We start from the raw sequence: 18889 nt of genomic DNA on the forward strand, positions 1-18889 counted from the left end.
CGCCATCGCTCCGACAGTTCTGTGCTGCCGCTGCATTTATCGTCTGCTTCCTGTCGCTGCACTTGCCTATCACCTAGCTGCTTTGCCGCGGGAATATATGCCTTGAAATCGCGTTGTTCTGCATATCCGAGCTGCACTAAGGTGTCACCTGTTACCTGCCTCATCGCTGGCTTATAGGGAGCTTGCATGAAGCGATGCATGCTGGGTAATCCGCCATGATGATATCGCTGGGAGCAGACGGCGGGAAGAGCAGCCAGGCATGAATGGAGCGAGTGCCTTGTCATTTTCGACGGTCCACCGAGCAAACAAGCGGCTTTTCATGTGCTGTCCTTAGGTGCGTGCAAGATCTTGTAAGATATCAGTGAGGAACTAAGTGTCGACGCTGTGCCCTAAAAATCGGGCGCGCTATGAAGAAAGGCAAAGCAGTACGGCGCGGACCTGTTCACGCGAGGCGCAAACTGTGCTGTACTATGCGTCTGGACCTGTGGCCGCCCGTCGACATAGTCTATATCGCCGACATTCATGACTTCTAGTTCTGGCGAGAAGTTTGATACTTTCCCGGATTGGCGTCGACCTCCGTGTGTTGGCCCGTGCGAGCCATTCGCGTCGGCGACGCTAGAGGGATCCTTTGCCTTCCCACACTCGTGCGTACGTATTTTTGGAATTTTGAAGAACCCGCAGTCGGCCTGGTCTGATCGCGCCAGCATCGTCTGCGCGCACTACGCAACCATGCAGACGAGGCTAGTGTGAGTGACGTGCTGCGTCACTGCTGCCAGCGACAGCATCATGGCGAGTTACCCAGCATGCATCGCTTCATGCAAGCTCCCTATATCTCTTTCAGTCGCGTTGTGTTCGCTTGCTTCATACAGCCCACATGGCGCGTCCTGCTGACTCCTTCCCATACGCGAAATCCGAAGATTCCCATGCAGACAGCGGGTTTCACGTCTCTGTGTTTTGTTTTGCGTCCTGTGGATGAAAGTGTTGTGAGTAATACGATTAGAAAAATGGTACTGATGTTACATTCAGTGTCCGGCGCCTGCACATAGGCGAACAGAGTCCGAAGTGGATGGTTCTGGATCGATTTTGGCTACCTAGGGCTCTTGAATCTGCGCCAGCATCGCACAGCGCGCGCATAATCCGCATGTTTGTCACATTTCTGCCGCTCAATGTTGTAGATGCAGCGTCTGTGGCAGAAAGATAGGTCACCGTCGAGCGAATAACTTGGTATGGCTGTAAATGACTGAGGGTAAATATTGCAACATAAGTGCGAGCCGTTTCTCGGCCATGTAGCCAAGGCCATGCAAACACACACCGGGGAAAAAGTACTTGAATGCAAAGCCATCACTGCAAGCTACTATGAATATTTTAGAAATTTATTTATTCCAAAAAAGAGAAAAAGAAACCGGCCACTGCAGAGTGCACTGGCGTTCACCCATCATACAAGAACAGCGAGTAGCTAGGACACTCCAATAGAGTAATATTGTTTTTTACACTACAAGCGTCATTTCAAGTTTTTCCCCTGATGCAGAGCGCACAACAATCTTAAAAAAAGGTACAGGTTGGCGTACACGCAATGATGACCACGATTCTACTTGTGCGTTTTCCGGCTAGCAGACGACGCTCGCGCGGTCGCCTGTATCGAGCTCGGCCGAATTTCGTTTCGCAACACTGTCAGAAAGTGGTGAACCGATTTGTCGCTTTCTGCAAGGAGGATAGAGAGGAGAAAAGCGTGGCCAAAGCCACGTAGGCGAGGAAAGGGGAGAGGAGGGAGAGAGTAAGCGCGAAGCTGAGCGCCGGATGCGGGCTCGGCGTTCGCGTAGGAAAATCGACCTACGCCGAATTCATTGCAGCGCGCCAGTGTCGGCGCTCCTGTCTTATTTTACTCCGTGACCGGGGCACGTGCGCTGACTTGTCAGATACGCGATGAATGGTTGGTTAGTTGGGTTTAACGTCCCAAAGCGACTCAGGCTATGAGAGACGCCGTAGTGGAGGACTCCGGAAATTTCGACCTGGGGTTTTTAACGTCCACTGACATCGCACAGCACACGGGCACCTTGCTATTCGCCTCCACCGAAAAGCGGCCGCTGAGGCCGGGATTCGATCCCGCGTCCTTGGGCACAGTAGTCGAGCGCCGTAACCACTGCACCACCCCAACGGGAGACGCGATGATTGAAGAGACGAATTGCAAGCGTGCGTACTCAGTGCAGCATCAGCAAAGGCTACGAGAAGCTACGCCGACGGATCCCAAAGTCGCATATAGCTCCGTAAGCCAATGTCGACCGTTCCTTAACCGTTATGTCAAGCTGTGTGCCAAACCTTTCCAACCAGGGAGAACTCACTCTAATGATGAGAGACTTAAACAAAGATCCCAAATGAGACCCTGCTTTCATCCTTAGCTTCAACCAAAGATTCGACTTGGAGTTAAGCCACTTCAACCAAGGTCTCCGATTCAGTGGGATTCCTTTATGGACACCATGCAGGATGGGCGCGCACATCGTGGCGGAAAGGACAGAACGTCCGGGAGACGCACGCCCGGCAGCACCGTACAACTGCTGCGAATATACGCTGGCGTGGGTAGCATTCCTCCTCGGTTCTTATTATTCTTGACATTCTTAGGCCACATATGGATTGATGCGTTGCAATTTGCTATTCGGCGCGACATCAACCTAGAGGTGGAGCCACCGCCGCTTCGATAGTGGGGATCGGTAGCCGGCGATAGAGTCAGCGGCTCTCGCAGAAACACACGCGGCGTATGTCTGCTCCCGAGTTTACGGCGGGTTTGTTGGCGATGAAAACGTACCTTATGCAATACACCAGCGATTTACTGTTTAGAGTGGTTGAGAGTGTTCCAGTGTTGTAGAAAGAAGAAAAAAATTCGAGGATTTCGCCAATGTAGCAAAAAAAAAAATTAAAATTAACATTCGCGGATTGTGGGAAAATAAGGCTACTGGCATCGCTTTGCTCGATTTTTGCGTTGTACGGCGCTCACAGGTGTCATACTTAGGCCTGAACATGACATATCGTCATTTTAAGAGCGTGCGCGTGTCTTATACGAGTGAGACATGCAAATTTAGTGTCAAGCCAACGGAGATCAAGGTTCGTGCTCTGACCTGTAGTATTTAATATTGAATCGATGCAGCCTGGTTCATTATATCGAACTTGAGGATTAAGCAGGTGAAATGCAGCAGTGACAGCGTACTGCCCGGCGGGTTGCCGTAGACTGAGTGTACATCAACTCTGGCTGACAAACAGGCACAAGTATTCCCCAAAAATTAGATTAAACCGACACTCTACGGGGCCCCTCGCCGCACAGGAAAGCTGACTGCTCACGTGTAGAGCGGTGAGTGGACTGAGTTTGCCTAGCTGACAAGGCGGATGCTTCTTGCGGCAGATAATCTGGTATTGCACTGTGAAATGATTCTGAATGATTTTGTGAAACTGAGGGAAGTATAAAAAATTTCGGATGCGTGTGATATTTAGAAATGTTAAAATAGTAGTGTAATTATTTTTTTCACTGACAATGAATTTCACCATGTGACAGAACTTTCACACACTTGACAAAATTTAGGACTATCAGTGATTAATTTTCAGTAACGTTAAAGTGCAAGCTACGAATCAGTATCTGCGAAGACATCGTAAAATCTGCGGTCGCTGTGATGTTCTGGCTAGAAGTTTTGAAGGATGATTTCTTTGCCATTGTTATTAATTTTGAGCAGTGACTTGCTGTGCGGTCTTGTCATTTACTTCCAAGATAGGTTTTATGCGCACAAAAAGACGACACAAAAAGACAAGGGAGACAGGACGGAGCGCATCCTGTCTCCCTTGTCTTTTTGTGTCGTCTTTTTGAGCGCATAAAACCTATCTGAGTATGAACCAACTAGCCCCACAACGCATACTACTGGATTTACTCTCAAAACAGGTGCCGGATATAAAACTATCCTGGAAGAAATGGAGTTCATCTTATTATGAGACTATAAATTGTGGGGATATTAGGGGGACGGTCTTCCGCACCGCTCCTACTCCGCAGGTGCAACGTCCTCGCTGGCGACCCGCGGAGGGAACAAAGGGGACAAAGGACTGGCACGACACATAGTTAATAACTCCAATGCTATTTATTGCACGTGCAAATAATACAGAGCATGCCGGCTAGCTATACATCAACAAGGTTTTCCTTGGAAGGGCAAGGCTACGTAAGAAGGGCTTTTGACTCACCGGCTGGGAAATGGGGGTGCGATTTCGGCGGCGGACATTTGAACGCGCCGTGAATATGGCGGCCGGGATCTCCCGTGCGCGCCGCATTCTTCGGACGAAGCCATACCACGGCGTTTGCCGCGGTAGGCGGCGAGAGCGTGCGGTATTTACCGGTCGCTTCGCCGTTGGGAACCAGAAGATGGGCGGTCGTGCACGACGGGTCCTCCCGTGTGCGCAGCGTACTCCGTGCCCGCTATCCCCCGGCATTTGCGGAGAGAGGCGGCGGGAGACGACCGCTCTCGTTGCCAGCTGGATCCAGAAGCTTCCTCTCGTCTTCTCGCGGAAACCCGCGTAGACGTCTTGGTGGCGCACCCATCGCTGGTCTCCTTCCCCCAAGGGGAGGTATTTACCTCATCTCTCAGCCGGCGCTGCCATGAAGCTCGTTGGGATGGTGGTTGTCGGTCGCGGCGAAGGGGGAGGAAACTGGTTTTCCACATCCCTCCCTCCTTAAATGTTCACCTAAGCTGCTCCTTGGATGCCATCCGCGGGGTCCAACGAGGCTTGCAATGACGACCGCAGGGCAGCTCGCACAGGCAAGAAACTAGTGCAACCCAAACGACGAGCAGCAAGGTGAAGGGGCCCCGCTGTCCATCGGCAGGTCCCAGAAGCCAGCGTGACGGGAGGGTGTTGGCCTCGCTGACGCACCTTTGTCGGCAGGCAGGGGGTTGGCCTCCCCTCCCGTTAAGCCGGACTGGTTCCGTGAGACTCCGAGCTTCGGTGATTCACGGCCGCAGGGCAGCAGGCAGGAACGTAAACAATGGCAGCAGGTCCAGGCGGCTTCACTTGATGTCTGCACAACCCTCCGGATCTCCAAAAAGGTTGAATAAATTGAGCAAAATGACCATTTGGTAAAATGCGGGCCAATGCAAGCGCCAAACAATTTTATCCGGCACCGCACTGCGTTCCGTTAATCCGAACGAAGCACGGGCATCCGCGGTTCGTTTGCCGGCATAATAACCTCGTTCCACGAAATTTCCGATTTGCCTTCTCAGCCCCAAAATACCAAGTTCATTTGAACGAAGTTAGCTTTCTCTAATTCAGCGAGATGTTCGGCTACAGCGAGGTCAATATAAAACAAGCAAAACGCATTTGCGCATGCTGTATGCCACGGTTAGCCTGTCCTGCGATGTGCGACAGGCAGCTCCCAAAAAGAGCCTTAAGCCTACTCGCTCTAGCGCTTAGGAAAATAGCTAGAACGCAACGCCGCGAGGATGTGCATCTCCGCCAAGGAACCCAGGGTGACCCTACTCGCTCGCTGCCATCCAAAGGCAACTTCTGAGCGAACGGCGCCCACCGCGTCCAGCGGTGTCGGAGCGCCCCGGTGCTTTCCGGCAATCACGGCTGCAATACCAGTCAGCCGATTGCGGCACCTGGCTCCCAGAGCCAAAGAGACAGAAGAGGAAATATTTACAGGTTACAACTATATACAAGAAAAGTAGGGCCACCGTCCCGGCTGAGGCACTCACTCGCTTCCGGCGTGCTGTTCTCCGTGGACGGCTCGGTCTCGCGCCCCATGTACGGACCTCGTGGCTGCACCTCTCGAAGGTCTCGGCACACATAAACACACACACACACGCACACGAATAAAAATGCTCCACACACACACAAATACATGCACGACCATTTGTTCTCGCTGCAACCCTTCCCACCTCGCCGTCAAGAAACCATATTAGCCTTGCTAGCATAGCGATGTCGGGTCAGGCCTAATGTTAAAAGTCCGGGCAGGCACTCCACGCCGCAAACTGACTATCGTCCTTTGTCCCTAGGGAGGGGTAAGTAGCTCAAGTGCTTCTGCACGAGAGAACCACGTTGAGGCGCCATTATGGGGATATTGAAGGGGAGACGGTCTTCCGCCCCGCTCCTACTCCGCAGGTGCTGCGTCCTCGCTAGCGAGCCGCGGAGGGGAACAAAGGGACAAAGGACGGGGACGACACATGGTAATACTCCAATGCTATTTATTGCACTTGCAAATAATACAGAGCATGCCGGCTAGCTATACATCAACAAGGTTTTCCTTGGAAGGGCAAGGCTACGTAAGAAGGGCTTTTGACTCACCGGCTGGGAAATGGGGGTGCGATTTCGGCGGCGGACATTTGAACGCGTCGTGAATATGGCGGCCGGGATCTCCCGTGCGCGCCGCATTCTTCGGACGAAGCCATACCACGGCGTTTGCCGCGGTAGGCGGCGAGAGCGTGCGGTATTTACCGGTCGCTTCGCCGTTGGGAACCAGAAGATGGGCGGTCGTGCACGACGGGTCCTCCCGTGTGCGCAGCGTACTCCGTGCCCGCTATCCCCCGGCATTTGCGGAGAGAGGCGGCGGGAGACGACCGCTCTCGTTGCCAGCTGGATCCAGAAGCTTCCTCTCGTCTTCTCGCGGGAACCTGCGTAGACGTCTTGGTGGCGCACCCATCGCTGGTCTCCTTCCCCCAAGGGGAGGTATTTACCTCCTCTCTCAGCCGGCGCTGCCATGAAGCTCGTTGGGGTGGTGGTTGTCGGTCGCGGCGAAGGGGGAGGAAACTGGTTTTCCACAAAATATGTATTTATTCTGAACTATAAACGCCGATGGTTAACCCCGTATGAAGCTATTTTACTCCCCTTGTCAGAAACAACCAGTTTGCTCGAAAACAGCTCATACGAAAAGGTGTTCTAATGATTCTAGCTAATGGGCTGCCAGTGTACATTGATCTATGTGTGTTATGTAATATTTAGTTTAACAGGTGCTGCGAAGATTTCGTTCTCAAACGTTCGAGCATTTCTCTAAAGCGAAATGTGCTCATCACCACTGTTACGGATGCGCAGAATCCTTCAACAGAAAAAAAAAGAAATTAAATGCATATATGACATCGGCTATATGACGGATGATGTAGGGGTGGGCCTCGGTGTTGTCGACCTCATAGAATTGTTTAACATGCAGTCAAATTCTACAGCAGATAATTGCCTTTCGAAACGGCCGGGATCGAATCCTCGTTCTCAAAATCAGCAGTCCAGTGCCCTACCTGAGACATAGCGACAGAGGCTTAACAGAAAAATAATAATAATAATAATAATAAAGTACTCAGACAACTCTATCTTGAATACCGAAGGCACAGAGTGGCTTGCTCAAACTGGATTTTGGCATGCAGCAGTCTGCGGTTGCATGTTTCAGTAGTTGCGGTATTCCAAACAGAAACGGGTATATACGATTTTCGAGCGTTTGCATTAAGTTGTATTGACGGCAGCAACCTGTTTTGCTCTGACACGGCGCCTAACGACTGCAGCGCTTCGTTTCAGACACCGCTTTCCCGTCGATCGCTGAAGATCGCGACTGATGATATGTCCTTTCCAGCGACATACTCTGTATGGACAAGAATTTTTTTTCTTTATTGAAGCGGGGCGTAATAGCCTGTTCATAGTTCTTTTGCAAGATGCAGATAAGTAAGCAAAAGCGAACAGGAATCGTGAAACGAACAAAAAGCACTCTTGTACACACCGCACGCGCGCACGTAAATCCCTGCGGGCTGGCACGAGACGCGAACTCACATCCACATTGGGTAGGGTTTGCTACTACGACGCTAGGGGATGAATCTGCTCGATCTCGAGGCCAATAGCAGACATTTTCACTTACCAAGCACAATGGATTTCATGTCCCCAAACACGTTTTAAGCAAGAAAACGCCGAGAACATTGGATCACTGTCGTTTCGACGAGCAGTTAGCCGGCAGTCCATGTCCGGGTTCCTCACACCACTTCCTTCCTAAAGAGAGCGCCGCTACAATCCCCTGAATACGTAATTTTTCTCAGCATATAAGAAACAAAATTTGGACAACAAATCAATTAGGCTCCTGTATTACCTGTCCCAGTTAGCGTGCCCGACAAAAGGAAAGCGCGTGGACTAGAACTACAGTGCGCGTCCATTAGAGTGCCGTGGCCGAAGTTGATCATTACATAATCTTTATTTAATCTGTGGCGCGGCGTATTTATTTACAAAATGAGTCACTATCCACAACAGCATGCACTACCACTGGTGCAATGTACAGAGAATTGACGGGCCCATCTATAGCCCTTTCATTGCGCATCTAGTTGTCTTTCTTGCGCAGAATATTTTAACGAAATTCTCTTGCGGCTTTTTTATTGTGCCTTTTCTTACACTCCTTTTTCTTTCTCTTCAGCTCATTCCTTTTTTTCAGCCGCATCCTTTCCTCCGCGCTCTGCCGTAATTTGTGTTCTCCTCATGAGGGGTACGTCGATCCCCAACTTCTTTTTTTTCGCCAGCCTTCACTTCTCTCCCTCCATCCCCAACCCTTTTTTTTTTCTTCCCTAAGAATGCTTCCTCAGCCAGTTCTCTTTGGTTGAAGCGTTCGAGGCTGGCTTTGTGTGAAGTTGTACCACATGTGCCGAGGGGCCCGGGTGTTGCCCACAAATGTGTACTTTCTACTTCCTTTTTCGTCGTATAATTTTAATCCTGTTCCCTCGTTCTTTTGCTCTGCCTAACTTTACCAGCCTTGCTCCTAGCTGTTGTCTTCCTATTTCTCGTGCTTGCAGCCGTGAAATAAATGGCCAGCAGATAGTCAGGTTTGTCCGCATCTCCTCGTCTTGTGCGGTTGTGGCTCCCGCATCATTTATCCAATGCCACGCCACTCCAGCTAGCACAAACCGCCGTCATTTTCGGCACTGACCGCGGTTACTTTCTCACAGATGCCTAATTTAGGCGCGCGCCCTGCCTATAGCGGCAGCGACTCTCCCGGAAAATCTCCTCCGGCGACCGCTCATGGCGCTGCCTCTTCACCGCGAGTGCTGCCCTTTGGGCTTTTTTGCACGCTGCCCATAGACTGGATCTTACAGCGAGAATCTCCACTGTCCACTCTACAAGTTCGTCAAGTTGAGACTAACAGAAACTACTTCATTTCTTTGTGGCAATATCCAAAGAACCAATGGTGTGTAAATAAGGAGCTTTACCACGTGTAACCATGAGTAATGAAGCTTTCGCTTATACACTAGGTTTAATTAGGCTAAATATTCAGAAATTGTTGTTGAAGCAGGCGAGCTCGATCGTACGCTTTCCGCATTTGGGCACCGGTGCGCCACATACGCCTACACTTCTGTTTCTCATCTAACTACGCAAACCGAGGTCGCCAAGCTTGGTTCGCGATAACAGCAGTCAGCGATTTAACCACGGCGAACGTTGCCCGTGAAACAAGGTATTACCATTGCCTTCTTTCTTCCGCTTGCATGGAAACGTGGTCACCGGGGCAGCAATGAAGCCGTTCCTCCTGATCAGATGTTGACTGTCCGAGCTACTGAGCCTCAGCGGGTCCTTATGATGTGATTACTTGCTCAACCTGAATTCATTTAATGGTAATTGAAGCCAGCCCATTGTCGAACAGAAATAGGCCTTGCGGAGAAAAAATAAGCACAAAACGGGCCGCACTGCCCACTTAATCCGTTCGGCGATAAACTGAAAGCATCTCTCGCGTAGTGAATCTACATTCCGCTTTCGATAGCTGGCTCCTATCTGAGCAGCTTTACAATTCGTCGTCTTCTACTTCAGCACATAGCCTGAGTGCCTACAGTTAGTCTTACAGTTATAAAACCTAACTGAAAATACATGCATCGTGAAATATATAACAGAGATTCTCATAAGAAACTGTGAAATTCACCAGTAATGAGAGTTCGGCCTGTGGAAGCGGAGCGCAGTACGCAGTCGCTTTGTCCGCTAGTGCTGCTTCCAGCCACTTCCACAAAGCAACATGGATGGTACGGCTTGCTGGCACGCTCAAGCAAAGCTCAAGAAAGCACCACGGTACCGGACAGCTTTTACGAGCGCCGCGCAGTAGCTATTATAAACTACCGCTACCGTGGCACCAAGAGCGTATGCTCAGCCCCATACGGCGTCAAGAAGAGTCAGTGTGGACTTTCCCTGTTTGGCTCATAGGGATTGCAGCGATATACTTGAGATAGCAGCGTACAGGCATCAAAACCAAAATCGTCTATAGATGGTGATGTGATTGAATGGCTTAAGGAGTGGGCAAATGCTGCTTCCTGTGCAGCTTTACTATTCGTTGTCTTCTAGTCCAGCCCAAAGCCAGAGTCCACTGAGCGTCATCCCAATCGCGGAAAGGAAGAATGCAACATAAAATGAAACGCACGAGGTAACGATTGACGTGCCGAATGGTTGAATAGAAGAGGTGAAAAATTTGCCGCCACAGTTGACGAGACAATCAGCTGATGAGCAGATGAAGCCTGTTTACTTCTGAGCCACCGGCCGCCACACGCCAATCGCTAGTCCTATGGGCGCATCCTACAGCAAAGGGGTGGGGGGGTGGGGGGGGGGGTGTATTCTTCTTATGTTTCAGTGGTCGGTGCGGTCTTGAGTGAGATGGCGGTGGTCTGAGATCGGTGGGTGGTAGTGTTCATGTAGTCGTGTCTTCTGGGAGAGGATGACGGATGAGGCAGAGGAGTGAGGCCTGTTCGGTGCACGTCTTACAGGTTTAGGCAGTGCCGGCAGGCAAGAACTATGAACAACTCGCCGAAGACACGGCGGATGTGAGACTCCGAAGCTCGGGGCCAGGACGATAAAGACCTGTCCTGCACATCTATCAAAAATTGCACGGCGACGAACTGAATAGCAAGGTGGGAAGATAGGTGATGAATGATTCAACAGTTGCCGGCTTGGCGCGAACATTCTTTGACGCTGTACTAATGAATTTGACCTCTTCTGGCTGGTAACATTACACGGGGCCAGAGTGGTTATCCTGATCAAAGACTGAATACCTAAGAGATGAGGTAATGGTGGATATGGGCACCAAAGGGATAGAAGAGGACATCCTTGCCACCGCGATGAATGGCCGATGTGATGAATTTTGACACTGGTGCATGATAACTATCAGCGGTTACAATCTGAAGGCCAAAGTCTATGGATATGCTGAACAGTGTGAGCGGAGGTGTCGCGTTCCGTGGTGTTAGGGTGCTGTAGCTTGGCGCCTGCGATCTGGGGACGCGCAGCAACCGTATACCGCGATGGAATAGCAGCCATTGTTGCACGCGCTGTGGCGACTCATCCTCCAACTGGTGAACTTTTTCCTCTGCGCGCCGTCAGCTTGCATATTCGAGGAGTTTATAAACGCGCCAAGCAGCAGTAGTTTGGATGAGGGCCGTATAATGCCAGACTACGGTCACACCTTCCAGAATTCCCTGCACTTTCTGCATAACCGATTGTGTCATTGACAAAAACATGTCAGTCTAGGTGTTGTATACCTTTTATATTAGTTTTTAATATTCCTAATTCAATGACAAAACATGGGAAACGCGCTTACAGGCTGTCATTCTTGTTCTAATTATTAAAGCAGCCCATTGCCGTATATAATGTATACACTGCATCGTTTTCTGTGACGGCGGCATTGCTATCCATAAAACATGGAATGTCAGGAATGTTTCGACAATGAACTAATTTATCTACTATTTCTGCTTTCAGAGAAATGTATCGTACCTGATATAGACGGCACTACTGTACATCGTCTCAAGCGAATCGGACAGGTATTGTGTTCTGCGCTCCAGGCTTTCAACTCTTCCAAGCGGTTATGTAAGGACGGCTACGCACAGCCGCACTGTACAGTCGAGCGCAATTTGAAGGTTATCGCGCGAGCGTCGACCGGTAACATGAACAGCGTCATGGCCCAGAATTCTCTGCCGAGGCGAGGGAGGTATCAGGGCAGCTTCCCTCACTCTTTTTGCTGTTCCTTCAGCAGCCGTCACTCCCTGCTGGGACACCGCTTTCTTTTTTTTTTTCTTTTGGTTCTGCGAACAGGCAGTGACCATTGTGCGCACGACGTATTCTTCGGTATTATCTGAAATTCGACTCTTTATCACAACAAATAGAAAGCTTAGAATAGAGAGAAAGGGCGGTGAGTTTGTCGCGGGGGTGAGGCTTGTTGTATGGAACAGCGAACAAAGAAGAGAAGAGTGCGAAATGATAATTTTTCCTGTTCCAAACCCGGCCGCCAGGTGCCTGGAGTGCTAGGCTGGTCGATGCTCGCGCGATAACCTTCAAATCGCGCTCGACTGTACACTGCGGCGCGTCGCTTTTCTCGTCCTTATCACTTATTCAATTTGAGCGTGAATATGCACTATACCGCCCCTAAGATCGGACATGCATCGTCCCCTTCAAATTACAAGCATATAGTAGGACGGAGCACGCTACTCGCTGTTGCTTGGCTGCGCCGATCGGCAGATTGTGAGCGTTCTCTTTCGTGCATGATTGTTGCATCACAGCTGTAATTTTCGGAAGAAGTTCTGTTTCTATAAATTAGCTTAAAAGAGCACTGACCGCCTCGCCTGCCTGCCAGCTTGGCTACGAGCCGCGCCTTCGTTGTATCTACATTTAATAACAAAGTTGATAAAGAGAGTTAATAGGAGCAAAGATGCTTTTGGCTTCAAAAGAAGGGCCCACAAGCAGCGGTAGCAAACTGGAATGTCGTGAACACAACAGTATGTGCACTCCTAATTCATAGCAGCCAAATAGTATCGTATAGTGATATATGCTACATAAATACAGCGATTTTCGAGAGCAAAATAAACAGTGACAGAAACGGAACCATACCGGAAACCATAACGTCGCTACGCGTAGGTTTGAAATGAAACTGCCGTGTTCAGTCTTCTCTTTTTGTAGCGAAAGCTACTTTGGGGTAGGTTGTCAACACCTCGGGTGGGCGCAGCTACGTCGTGTGAAGAGGCGTAGCTACAAGAAGAAGAAAACGAGAAAGATAAAAAAAAAGAGAAAGGAAAAGAGAAAGAAACAGAGAAAGGAAAAGAAAAAGAGAACAGGAAAGTGAAAGGGGAAAGAGAAAGAAGAAGAAGGGAAAGAAGAAGAAGAAGAAAAATAAGAAGGAGACGAAGAAGAACAAGAAGAAGGAGACGAAGAAGAACAGGAAGGCGAAGAGGAAGAAGAACGCTGGATCACCCGCAAGCGTCAATGGGTATGCCTTAAAACCAGTTTGCGATTTTATTCATGATTACATAATTTCAGCAGGTAGATTCCTATGCTAGGTACGATTTCATTACCTTTTCTTTTCCTTTTCATTTTTTTTTCCAAATTCTAGTTAAAGATCCATATTTATCTGAATACTCCAGTCCTTGAACATAAATATTTACAATCTACAATTCACCCCGGCTAGTCCCCCGCCGTTGGTATGTGCCATTTTGTCTCAGGTCATCATCATCATCATCATCATCATCATCACCCGCAGCTAATGCTTTCGCTCCACAGTGAGTACAGCAGCGTTGAACCCTTCTCATTTTTTTTTATCACGAGATACTGCGAATCGCGGCGTCTCTGCAGAGCAAAGTAAATGCACGCTTTTGACTAGGTGTGATTTAGGTGCGATATAGTATTGATACTGGAGGCGAAATGCCACACCGGAGGGAAACGATCTTCATGTGATGTAAGCATTCTGGTGTATTTCCCCGCATCACTCGCGCTAGGCGGAGTGAAAATGTGCTACACTTATTACTGTGCTTTTAAAGAACTATACCTACTCAGGTAGGTTAATCAGGAAAACAATTTTGCCATTAAAATTGCACTGCATGTGCCGGAATATATAATGCACTTTTGGCGAGGGCGAAGCGGTGGAACACATCTGTAGAAAAAAAAAAGGAAAAGAAAACAAAGCTCTGCTGTCGCATTTATGACCCTGCACGACGAGCATTCCATGGGTTTAATTCTTCTTATTCGAAACTGATAACAGCAAGACCGGCATCGAATCATGCATTTGAAAAGCTCGCTTTGGTGGCACTGTAAGCAAATTAAGTAGCCGCTATTGTCCATTTGATAAATGATGGGTTTGAGGTGTCGGCCACCTTCGATGCCAAAATATGGGGGAGAGTTGTTACACCTTGTAATCTCCTTAGCCTCAGCAGGCGCTCTCCAATGAACTGCATCGGTGGATCGATGGGGGGTGTTCCAACCAGTGCCGATGAATGCAAAAAAGAATCACAGCTGACAAAGAAAAAAATCTTGCTACTATGAATGATTCTTTGCACTAGATGAAATATCTGCGGTAGGCATTATTTTAACAGTGTGATGAGCGTGATTATATATTGATGAACCCCTCCTCCCGTGCTCCCGCTGAGACCGAACATCGGCCTATAGAATTTCTCGACCAAGAAAAAGACTGGGCGATGCGTTAGTACCCTATTTAAAATAAAACAGTCATTCACCGTGATGCGGCTGCTGTCTGGCCTGACATTTAGAATAGGAAAGTTCTGAATTAACCCGCAGTAATTACCTAATTGCGAGAGATCCATTCGTAAGTACTCTTAATAAATAATGCATGGACATTTTAGCGATACGCTAGCAGTGAAATTAAAACATCTAAGTAACTCAAGAAAAAAAAAGCTTTAGTGCTCCTGAAGCGATATATCTTTTATAGCCCAGGACTTGTTTTCAAACACAGCTTACTTACTCTGGTACCGAAATTTTAATGGGACAGTAGGTAAGCTGCGATAGGTTATTGTCGGAAGAATTGTCAATGTATGCCGGTTGGTGCATTACTTCTCTCTTAGCACTTCCAACAAAATAGATGGTCGCAACATCCTTACTAGAATACCACGAACGTCAGCCTTTGCTCTCCTGTTGTTCACTTAGATTCTTTCTGTCCATCTCGCGATAACCCACGCAAGGGAACGAGCCGCACTTAGTGGTTTGATGACTGACAGGCACCTTTGTTATCACGTTTTAATCAAGAACGCGCAAATGAAAAGATCGAATAAATAAAACGCTATTTCCCCGTACAGTACGACAGGCGAACCTTCATTATGAAGCGTGATAAAGCAACGCACAAACGAGAAGCAGTGCGATTTACCGTACTTGTTCATCCGCATAAATCCACCTCAGCTGATTCGTTTTAGACAGCTATGGCAGGATCGGGCACAGCGCAACTTTTTATTGTAGCCGAAATTTTGTAAACGCTGCATCATATCGTCGGTTACGCGATAATTTAGCCACCCTTCTGCGCCTTCAGCCACGCTAATCACCGTCGTCCTACTAAGAGAGGGCACGTGACGGCCACTAAGCCGGTGCTAGGAGTACGTGCACTTTAGAGTCACTAAGGCCTTTCCTAACAGTTGGATAATTGCTGGAACCTTCGCTCTTGTCTCCTGCCATACGTCCGGGAGTTCTCTTGTAACTCCTCCTTTCCTCTTCAAAAGCGTCGATCTAAGAGTATGTCGGAGCTGCAGCGAGTAAGGACAAGCTCCGACAGCCTTGAGGTTAGAACTGACTCGTCTTTATTTGCGCCGCCTGCGCTGCTGCGCCTCATGCCCACTTCGTCCTTGTCGGACGCCATGCCATGGCTCGCTATCGAGTATGGCGCGAGCGGCGCTACAGGGCTCTCCCCCCCCCCCCCCCCCCCCCCATTGAGCGGAAGCGACAGGATCTGCGCAGCGGACTTGTTTGGATGAGACCGCACAGAAAGGTGGCTGAGTCGGAACCAGGGTATCTGGAGGGGCCACGGGCGACGGAGTGTCATATAGGCAGGTTTGAGCCTGTCAGCAGACACGACGTCTTCACGGTCGTTGATAACGAGATGGAAGGTCTTCGGTGCCCGCTAGGGCGTGCGTAACGGTTCGTCATAAGCTGGTTTTAGAGGAGGACGGACGTGGTCACGGAGGACAAAACATGACTGCAGGAATACAGATCGTGGCTGAAAAACAGACTGAAGGTAACGAGTAGCAGGAATGACCAGAGTAATACTTCGAAATGTGTTGCCCAGGTCCCGTAGTTAAGGGGAAGCATCATCTACGAGCGTTGGTAACAAACGAGAGAAGAATTCCCCAGGTAGGTGCAGGGGAACACAGTGGACTATCTCAGGAGATGAGCAGCCTATGTCACCCTTCAGTGCTGAGCAAATGCCCACAACGACGAGAGAAAGGTGGTCAGACAAGCGTTCCCTCGCCTGATAGGTGGTAAGGGCAGCATTCAGTTGCCAATGAGGACGTTCCACCATTCCATTTGCCGGAAGGTAGGAGGCGATCATGTGGATGTGGTGGACCCCCAGCATGCTGGCAAAGACGGTGAATAGGCCCGATTGAAACTGGCGACCGCGATTGGTGGTGAGAACATAGGGGTAGCCAAAACGAGACACCCAGCCGGCCATGAAGGCCGTAGCAACTTCCTCTGCCATAGTGTCAGCAATGTGCAACGCCTCGGGCCAGCGGGTGAACTGGTCCACACATGTGAGCAGGTACAGACCCCAGTGGATGACGGAAAGCGTTCAACAATGTCTATGTAGACGTGAAAAAACCTCGCGTCGGGAGGCCGAAAAGGAGTGGAAGGCGTGACAGCATGCCGGTGAGCTTTGACGCGCTGGCCTTATAGGCAGGTTCAGGCCCAGCGATGCACATCTGAATTGATGCTTGGCCACAGGAAACAAGATGTGACCAGCTACTGTGTCGCACGAATACCAGGATGGCTCATGTGTGGTTTGTCAAAAAGGGTGCGACGGGAAACGAAAGGTACGTATAGGTGCGGAGCACCTGTTGATGTCTTGCACGTAATCAACGTGGAGGAAAACGGTAGCGGATATTCAGAGAAGGACAGGTATGTGGAGGAGGAGCGAAGACGATGCAGCTCTGGGTCGTTGCGCTGCGCTGTTACTAGCTCCTCTATATCCACTTGTGGGTCAGCCGCCATGGCACCGACATGGTAAAGTGCCTCAGCAGCATTTTCGGGCCCCGTGGACGTGACGGAGATCAACTCTAAACTCGGAGATAAAGCACAGCTGGCGAATCTCGCGTGCTGTATAGGCGCTGTGATTCCGTTGGAAGGCAAACGCCAAGGACTTATGGCTTCTGACAACATGCAAATCTTGGTCCTCCAGAAAGTGGCGAAAATACTTGATGGCCAGGTATACCGCGATGAGTTGTCGACCCAAGGTGCTCTATTTAGCCTCAGGTGGCCTCAGCTGTTGTAATAAAAACCGCGGGGCTGCCAACTAGAGACGTGTTGCTCAAGAATTTCGCCGACTGCAATGTTGGGTGCAGTCGGTGACGACACGCAGTGGAGCGCCAGAAATGGGATGCATGAGCAAGGTTGCGTTTGCGAGCGCCTTCTTGGTAGAGGAGATTGCAGCTGCAGCATCATCAGTCCAGCTGCAGTATCATTAGTTCAAGAGGGGCAATAATATCTTGTTAGGTCGGTTAAAGGCTTCAGGAATGGGGCATATTTTGGGTAAAGCGGCGATTAAAGTTTAGAAGGCCCCAAGGATTTTCTGAGCTTCGTAAGTGACATGGGGGGGGGGATCCTGAATTGCCTTGACTTTACTGTGAAGAGGTCGGATACCTAGTGGAGTGATGAGATGGCCAGGGACCTCTATAGTAGCGATGCCGAAGAGGCACTTGTGTGGATTGATTACGAGGCCTTTTCATCAAGGCGTTTCAAAACAGCACGCAGGTGAGCTGCATGCTCAGACGGGAAGAGCTTACGACGAAGGGATCATCGATGTTGGCGAAAACAAAGTTGAGGCCTCGCATAACCTCGTTTATAGTTGGCTGGAAAATCTGTGCAGCACTGTGCAATCCAAAAGGCATCCTGGCATACTCAAAGAGGCCGAATGGTGTTGCAATGGCCGTCTTCGGAATATCAGCGGGCTCCACTGGAATTTGATGGTAAGCCCTCACTAAGTCAATCTTAAAGGATATCGCGAACCCAACCAGATTTGATGGACGTCCTGTATATGAGAAAGTGGATAACGGTCTGGCAAGATGTGGGTGTTGAGGACGCGGTAATCTTCACATGGCCTCCAGTCGCCCGGATCAATTTCTTCGGCACCTTGCGGAGTAGCGACGCCCAGTTGCTTGAGGAAGGGCGCACGATGTTAAGTTCAAACATCTGTTGAAACTCATGGCGAGTGATAAGCGAGGCGTTCTCCAGGCAGGCGGCGAGGGCCAGCAAGCACTGGTGGTACCGAAGTCACAATGTGGTGCGTGACCGAGTGTTTCACCGGTGGCTCTCTGGTCTGCGGCATTGTAAAGTTGGGGAACCCGGCAATAATTTTACTGTATAGCGAAGCGAGGACGAGAGCTCGAAGAAACTTCGCCGAAGTGGTGGAGAGTACGCCGTTCACTGAGAGGTTCGTGCTGAGGTTGATAAGTCGATGAGCATGCATGTTGACCACGAGATTAAAGAAACTGAGGAAGTCAGCGCCGAGAAAAGCTTGCGGGGCCTCGGCGAAGATGAAAATCAAGTTAAATGGGCGGTGAAATCCGAACTTACGTATAAGAGACCGTTGGCCGTACTTGCGGGTGGGGTAGTTGTTTATGGCTTGTAGCAGCTACGCTGTTCCGTTGCGACGGCGATCGATCCAGGAGGCCTGAAAGATGCTGATCTGTGCTCCCGTGTCAACAAAGAAACGGCACTAGTGATCTTGTCGGAAACGTAAAATACGCGGCATATCCGACCAGCAGTACCACTTGCCGCCGTCCGTGGCCGGTCGCAGAATTTCTCAACCAGGACACAGATGCATGGGCGCTTTTGCGGACAGAGCTGCCGAAAGTAGGGTGGTATCAGCACACCGCCTAGGAGGAGGTTTCTTAGTGCGCGTCGGATAGTTGGAGCTCTAGGAACGTAGGAAGGGCAAAGGTGCCGGTGAGCGACGGCGCGCCCGGAG

At 49.9% G+C, this 18889-nt stretch overlaps 1 protein-coding gene across 4 annotated transcripts in view; it reads left to right on the forward strand.

Annotated features, from left to right (window-relative positions):
• The window catches only part of LOC146202230 (complement factor H-like), a 277186-nt gene that overhangs the window by 138845 nt on the left and 119452 nt on the right, over nt 1-18889 (forward strand). For 2 of the 4 annotated variants that reach the window (XM_084588027.1, XM_084588026.1), the window contains exon 13: nt 11701-11762. The exons of the other annotated variants lie outside the window; for them this stretch is intronic. In XM_084588027.1, the coding sequence (XP_084444153.1) occupies nt 11701-11762 (62 nt within the window). The remainder of the gene's footprint in view (nt 1-11700; nt 11763-18889) is intronic. 4 annotated transcript variants of the gene reach the window in all.

Source organism: Amblyomma maculatum, chromosome 1 (genome assembly GCF_055883805.1).
Source record: "Amblyomma maculatum isolate TAMU_Amacu chromosome 1, ASM5588380v1, whole genome shotgun sequence".
NCBI classification, from domain to species: domain Eukaryota; kingdom Metazoa; phylum Arthropoda; class Arachnida; order Ixodida; family Ixodidae; genus Amblyomma; species Amblyomma maculatum.